At 43.1% G+C, this 7,189-nt stretch overlaps 1 protein-coding gene across 1 annotated transcript; it reads left to right on the top strand.

Annotated features, from left to right (window-relative positions):
• The first annotated feature begins 712 nt into the window (after positions 1-712).
• Positions 713-6,627, top strand: LOC138906630 (uncharacterized). The gene is made up of 6 exons (XM_070195902.1): positions 713-767; positions 4,054-4,203; positions 5,143-5,193; positions 5,347-5,615; positions 6,274-6,435; positions 6,502-6,627. The coding sequence occupies exons 1-6, from the start codon at positions 713-715 to the stop codon at positions 6,625-6,627; spliced, it is 813 nt and encodes a 270-aa protein (XP_070052003.1).
• Positions 6,628-7,189: the final 562 nt, after the last annotated feature.

The following is a 7,189-nucleotide window of genomic DNA, read 5'->3' as shown; positions in this document are numbered from 1 at the left end:
ATGTTATGGTTCCACGGTCTCCCGAACATGGCATTATATCTCATGTCCCCTTTGATCACATAAAACTTGGTCTCTTGGATGGTCCTGGTTGCGTTTACTGGTAACGTTATTTCCCCCTTAGTAGTTTCACAAGCCATGTTGAATCCGTTTAGCACTCGGATTGCGGGCACAATTTGGTCCTGTAGGCTGAGCTGTTCTATATCCCTTGATCGAATGATATTGGCCGAACTACCTGGATCAATTAACATACATTTAACTCGAGTTTTATTCATGAGTACAGATATTACCAGTGCATCATTATGGGGCTGCATGATTCTTTCCGCATCGTCGTTGTTGAAAGACAAGGTTCCTTCTGGTACGTTGTCCCGAGTTCGTTTCTACCTAGTGATCAATACCTTGGTGCATTTTAACATCGACCCTTGGGGAATATCGACCCCTCCGATAATCATATAAATAATGTATTGAGGTTCTTCTTGCTCGTTTTGTTTATTGGAATCCATGTTTCTGAAATGATTCTTGGCACAATCACTTAGAAACTCCCTAAGTTACCCGTCGTTAAATAGCCGGGCTACTTCTTCTCTCAATTGTCGACAATCTTCCGTTATGTGGCCATGTGTGCCATGAAATTTGCACATTTGGTTAGGATTTCTCTGGGCTGGATTGGAATACAAAGGTCGAGTCCATTTAGTATCTTTGATGCGTCCGATAGCCGATGGCGGCTGGGTCAACATTAAAGAAATATTCTGACAATCGTGGTGCTTTGTTAGGTCTGATATGAATGTCGAAGCCATTATTGCTCATGAGCCCTCGAGAGCTCTTACCTCGGTCATTTCTCCTTTCATTTCGTACAGGATTTTGCCCAGATCCGTTGCTCCTACGATCTCCATTATACGGCTGGTACCGATCCCTCTTCAACCTTGGTTCTCGATCAATGTCCCTTCTGATTCTATCAACGGGCCTGATAGGATAAACGGACCCAGAAGGAGCCCCAAGCTGGTCGTCTTCGACCTTGATCTTTGATTGATACCGATTATGCACATCGGCGCAAGTAATAGCGGGGTATTCTATCAAATTCTGCTTCAACTGCTGCAAAGCCACTAAGCTTCGTACGTTGAGTCATTGGGTGAAAGCTTGAATAGCCCAGACATCGGTGACCAGTGGTAGATCTATTCGTTCCACTTGGAATCGAGACACGAACTCTCTAAGCATTTCGTTATCCTTCTGCCTTACCTTGAAAAGGTCTGACTTTCTAGTTTTGACCTTGATGGCCCCAGCATGCGTGTTTACAAAAGAATCTACAAGCATAGCAAACGGATCAATAGAATTAGGCGAAAAATTGTGGTACCATATCATATCTCCCTTTGACAGGGTCTCCCCGAATTTTCTTAGCAAGACAGATTTGATCTCGTCATCCTCCAAACCATTCCCTTTAATAGCACATGTGTAAGAGGAGACATCCTCATTCGGGTCGGTCGTTACATTGTATTTAGAAATCTCGGGCATGCGGAACTTCTTGGGAATCATTTTTGGAGCCGCGCTCGGGGGGGAGGGTTTTTGCATGAACTTTTTGGAAGCCAGACCCTTCAATATTGGTGGTGTCCCAAGGATTTGATCGACCCTGGAGTTGTAAGTTTCCACCTTCTTGTCGTTTGCCTCGATCTTCTTTTCCTCCGACTCAACTCATTTTGTTAGTTCTTCGAGCATCTTCAAGATTGCAAGATCGGCCCCCGATTCGTTCTCGTTCAATTTCCTTGAAACTGATTCGAACCTGTGGACAACTTCCTGGGATGGCTCGGGCTTGATCCTGCTTGGTGGGTGATTCTAGTTTTGGAGCTGGGCTATCGCTGCTTGTTGAGCCTACAACATTTCAAAGATCACCCGAAGGCTGATCCCTCCCTCTTCGCCTCCATGTGTGATTTGAGCGGTTGATCGAATATCCCTACGGATGCTGCTCTCGGGATCGACGACCAAATTTGCATTGATGGCTACATGCGAGATGACGTAGATTGGATCTACAACCGAAACTCCATCGAGGACAACTGGAGGTATGTCGTTCCATGGTGCTATGTTATCATTTTCGTCGTGGTGACCGAAAGCATGGTCCACATGTACAGGTGCTGACTGAGAGTTTGACATTTTGATCCTCGAATCAAAGATACTTAAAAGAACAAGTATAAAATAGTGTGTGTTATGGAAGCTTGTACCAGGTAATCACTATTATCCTTAGCCCCAAGGTGGGCGCCAAACTGTTTACCCTAAAAATCGGATAACAATTAAATTTATACGCAGTTTTAAGGATACGTGATATAACTTGATACAAATTAAGGAAATAAATTAGAATTCAAATTGACGATAAAAGAATAAATGCAAACCACACAAATCGAACAGCCTTGGCCCTCGAGTTCGATCGCCCTTGAACCAAGAGATGTCTCAACTGATGTATGAACAGAATAACAAGATGATAAGCTAGAAAATGACAGTATATTGCTTTATATTGCGTTATGTATTATGTTTTATAAATGATCAGACCCCCTTTATATAGTAGGGGAGTCCTACTCTTGATACAATTCTATATGAGGTAAGAAATCTCATGATTAACTAATTAATCGACCTATCCTTGGTACGTGCCGAGATTTTCACCGTGATCTATAACCGATCACAGATATTTCGTCCTTCTGTTATCCGGCTAGGCAAATTTTCCTCGATCTCGCTTGATCTCGATTAAGTTTGGTTCTGGGGTCTCGAACTTAACGATATGATCTCGCACCTCGGTTCGATATAATTTGAGGTCGAACTTTAACCTATTATATTTCAGTCTCGATTAGTCACGCAAGGGCCGAGACCTGACCGTATACATAAAGACTGATCTTTTTAATTATAAATTCGTACAACGTAGCTATTTAGGCACATTTAAATAACTTATATGATCGCGCGAAGAGCAGACAAATTAAATTAACTAGTTGGTCATAAAAAATAGCTTGTGAGAGTTTCTCTATTTTCTGTGTTATCATTCACTATTTTGGCGACAGTCTTAAGGATGTATTCCTTGGCATCTTTGACTTTTTCCATTAACCCTTGAGTATAATGGAGTGGGAAATTAACCACAACTGTGTCACTCTAATTCTCTTCAACAACAATCAGTGTTGCTTTTGGAATATTATGAAATCTTGGCAACATGTTAATTTCTAGTTCGAGAATTTCTTTTAATTTTTTAGTTGTGCGAGAAAAATGATATTAGGATATGTCGATTCATCACTTAAATCGAGTAAAGAAGCATCTACGTCTTTCAGTTATCGGCATTATATTGTATTTATGTTGTATAATATTTACAACCATAACACTTAAAATAAAAAATCAGCACAAGATTTATGCAATGTTAAGTTTGTTTACCCGAAAAACGGATAGCAATTGAATTTATACGAAATTATAAGGATACATGGTATAACTTGGTGCAAATTGGAAAAAATAAGTAAATGAATATCGAAATTAGTTATAAAAGAAATGAATGCAAATCGAATGAATTAGTTAACCTAAGCCTTTAAGTTTTATCACATTCCAATTGAATGGAGAGTGATTGATAGGAGAATAATCCGACTAAATATCAAAGCCAGGAAAAGATAGTATTTTCTTTATGTTCTATAAATCTCAATGAATCTCTCTCCCTTCTACAAATAATAGCAACCCTTAATATAATGGAGAAATTCTATTTTGGATATAATTAAAAATACATAGTGGGGATCCCATGATAGATTAATTAATTAGTCTCTTCTTGATTTGCGCCGTAATTTCCGCCGAAATTCTCCCCCTAATTGCGGTTATAACGGCTTTTTTGTTTCTTGGTTCGATCTCGATCTTGGCCGATCTCGATCTTGATTGGTCCCTATTTGTTCGACCTCGGTCTTGGCCGATCTCGATCTTGATCGGTCTCTGGGGCTCGAGCTCGACAACCTAACTTCGCACCATGGCTCGATATTACAATGATGGACCTCGGACCATCACGTTCCAATCTCGATTAGTCATACGAAAGGAAAATTCGGTTTTGACCATATACAGATAGTCCCCCCGTTTCTTTGAAAGAAGATGACGAGAAACGATGTGAATTTCCGAATTCCGACTTGGTGGATGATGATGTCAATGATAAGCCTGATTATGACGTATATAACAAACGTTCCGTCGGTCCAGTTACCAAGGCATTAAATGCCTGTCAGTCATTGGTCGGCCACTACCAATTCTGAACCGTCATCACCAGGCTATAAATATTCAAACTTTCATCCTCATTCAAACTTTTCACTCAAAAGGTTCTTCTCTATTCTTGCATCTTCTTCAGAAAATCCCTTTACTTCATACATTTTACATCGCATACAACCGTAGTTCTCTTTTCCTTTGTTCATCAATGGCAAAAACCTCCAAAACGGTACCGCAAAAGAGGCCGCTTCTTCATCACGACCCACCGGCGGCGAGGATGCGATGGAGCCTCGCCCCGAGGAATTCGTTCTGGTAGGGTGTTCAACTATCATCGATTTTAAGGTTGAAAAATCTTCTTCGGTACCAGGCCGATGTGAGCCGATCTCGAGGTACCAGTGTACAATCACCGATAAAATTCTCGATAAAGTAAAATAAGAATGCAACTGGGGAGACAAGCACGTGGTAGTCCATCGCCTGAAGAATCGATTACTACCCACGTGGAAGGGTTCTTAAGTATTTATACTTATCCTTTCATGTTGGGTCCATTAGACCCTATCATCGTCGCCTTTTGTAAGAGATATGACGTGACCCTTGGCCAGATCCACCCTTCTTTTTGGAGAATAGTGATTCTCCTCCGATTCTTCTCGAGCAAAATCGAGGGGTGTCTTTTCTCCCTCGATCACCTTATGCGCCTTTATAGTACCCGACTCTATCGAGGAGGGTTAATCAAGCTTGCTTGCTGAGCCACCAAAGCGCCGTTCTCGGGTATAGATGAGACTCGTGATCGAGGTTGGATGAGCCGATTTGTTCGAGTCAACACCTCGGACCTGATCCCTGCTGATCACATGTCGTTTCCTAAGAAATGGAATATGAACCGTGAGTATTATTTCCCTTCAAGTGTTTAATTTGTGACTCTGCCTTTCATTTCCTTGATCCACTTTTTCTTTCTTGTTACAGTTGTGACTCGGAAGCCGGAACTGATTTTGGAACTTAAACAATGGGTTGAAGGTCTGGTGCTGCAGAAACCGTACTCCGAGCGCGCTTAGATGGAACTATCAAAGGGTTGATAGGAGGCCCACAGTCATGGTAAGTCTCTTTCTTAGTTTGTTTGTCGTTTGATCTTTTTTACTTTCTTACCCCCCCCCCCCTTTTCCTTTGTAGGACTTGGAAAGGACGTTGCCATGATGCCCCCATCTGGTGATGAAGAGGTCCTTGGCCCGAAGCAGGTTAAAGAGAGGAAGAGAAAATATGCTCCGAGTTCCCCGGTCTTAGAAAAGAAAAAACCGGCGAAGAAATCAAGCCCGGGGGGCTCCAGTATCATGCCTCCGAACTCAATCCGCCGATTAAAGGATGAGCCCAAAGAAGGAGAAGAGGAATTAGCTTGTGTATGGGCTAATGTTATAATACAACAATCCTTCGAATTGGCGGAGGTAGATAAGGGAGCTCTAGCCATAATTCCTGAATAAGGAAAAGCCGAGACTATTCTGTCTTGAGCTGAGATGGTTAAAGGAGAAACCGAGGGCAAGACTTCTCGGGCAGCAAAATATATTTCGAGGGACGAGCTCAGGATAATCGATATTACTGGTTCCCCTCAGTTTTCGGATGCTATGATCCGTGAGGCCAACATGTTGGAAGGTCGATCTTAAGAGGGTATTCAGGATTTGATTGATATCCATGGCTTTTTGGATGGGCTCGAGTCCGCTGATTCAGAGGATATTACCGGGTTCGGTGGATTATCGATACCAAAGAAAACATCATGCCCGGGTGTTGTCGGATCTTTATCGGGCCCAAAATTTGCGGAACGATTCCCGGCCCTGAGTGTTAATCCCGATCGCAGGCGGAAAATAGTACTCTCTGTCCCAGAGGATGCCCGAGTTTTCTCTCCCCCCCCCCTCCCCGTGGGGATTTATAGTTACCTTCGGTCCTTGGTGACCGAAGAGGATTAAGCCATGATGAATGCGGTAGGACCCGCTTGCCTTTTCAACGAGGCCCAACATGCTCTGAATCGGGTATCTTCGATGGAATCTCTGTTGTTTCTTTTACACTTAGAGTTGTAGATAATTCTAACATGCTTTTCCATGTATGTAGGCTTCAGTGTTGCACCACGAGGCTTTTCTCCGAATCCGGGAGGAGCATGAGGCTGAAGTTCGGAACCTCACTGAGAAGAGTGACTCCTACAAACTTCTTAGTAAGAAGCTTCGGGTAGATTTGGCAATGGATCGGGATGAGCACGAGGAGTTGGCAGAGCAGGTATTCTGAATTCTTCACGATAATGAAGATGAATTGGAGATAACCACTAACGATCCGATTCTACAGGTTCGGCAGAGGCTCGAACAGATTGGACGACTCATTTTGCAGGTAGATGAGCTACTGGCCAAGGCGGAAAAATTCAAAAAGCATATGGACATCCTCACCTCGAAAAAGAAGGTCGTTCAAGCGTAATTGGAGTTGAATGAGGCCCAGCTCCGGGTTGCAAAAGAAAATGCCTCGGTGCGGATCGAGAAGATTAAAGAGCTTCAGCATCGGTTGGATTTGGCCACTTCTGATAAGGCAAGATTGGCCGATGAACTCGAGATGGCCAGATCCGAGGTGGCCGTAGCCAGATCCGAAGTGGTCGTAGCCAGATATGAGGTGGCCGAGGATAATAAAAGAGCTTATTCTAAATTGGCTCAGTTCAGGATCGATGTTGAGGTCAGCCAAGCCAAGGCCAAGAGAATGGTCGACCATACTAAATGGCGGGATCGGGGGGAAGCTCTTAAGAGGGTCAGTGCTCAGGGCTTCGATGTTGTGGCCGAAATTGAAAATGCCAAGGCGGAGAAGCCAGAGCCCGAAGGCTGGCCTTCCCTGAAAAAGACTCTGAGAGCTCGAGCGAATCCGAAGACGAAAAAAATCCCGAGGACGCAGCCTCCGATGAATATCAAGCCACTTAGGAAATTAGGTATCTTTTTTTTCTTTTGTATATTTTCTGGGGACGATTCGGCCTTTTGTAAAAACTTTTGAATCT

Source organism: Nicotiana tomentosiformis, chromosome 1, assembly GCF_000390325.3.
Source record: "Nicotiana tomentosiformis chromosome 1, ASM39032v3, whole genome shotgun sequence".
Lineage (NCBI taxonomy): Eukaryota > Viridiplantae > Streptophyta > Magnoliopsida > Solanales > Solanaceae > Nicotiana > Nicotiana tomentosiformis.
This window is presented reverse-complemented; position numbering and strand designations above follow the sequence as displayed.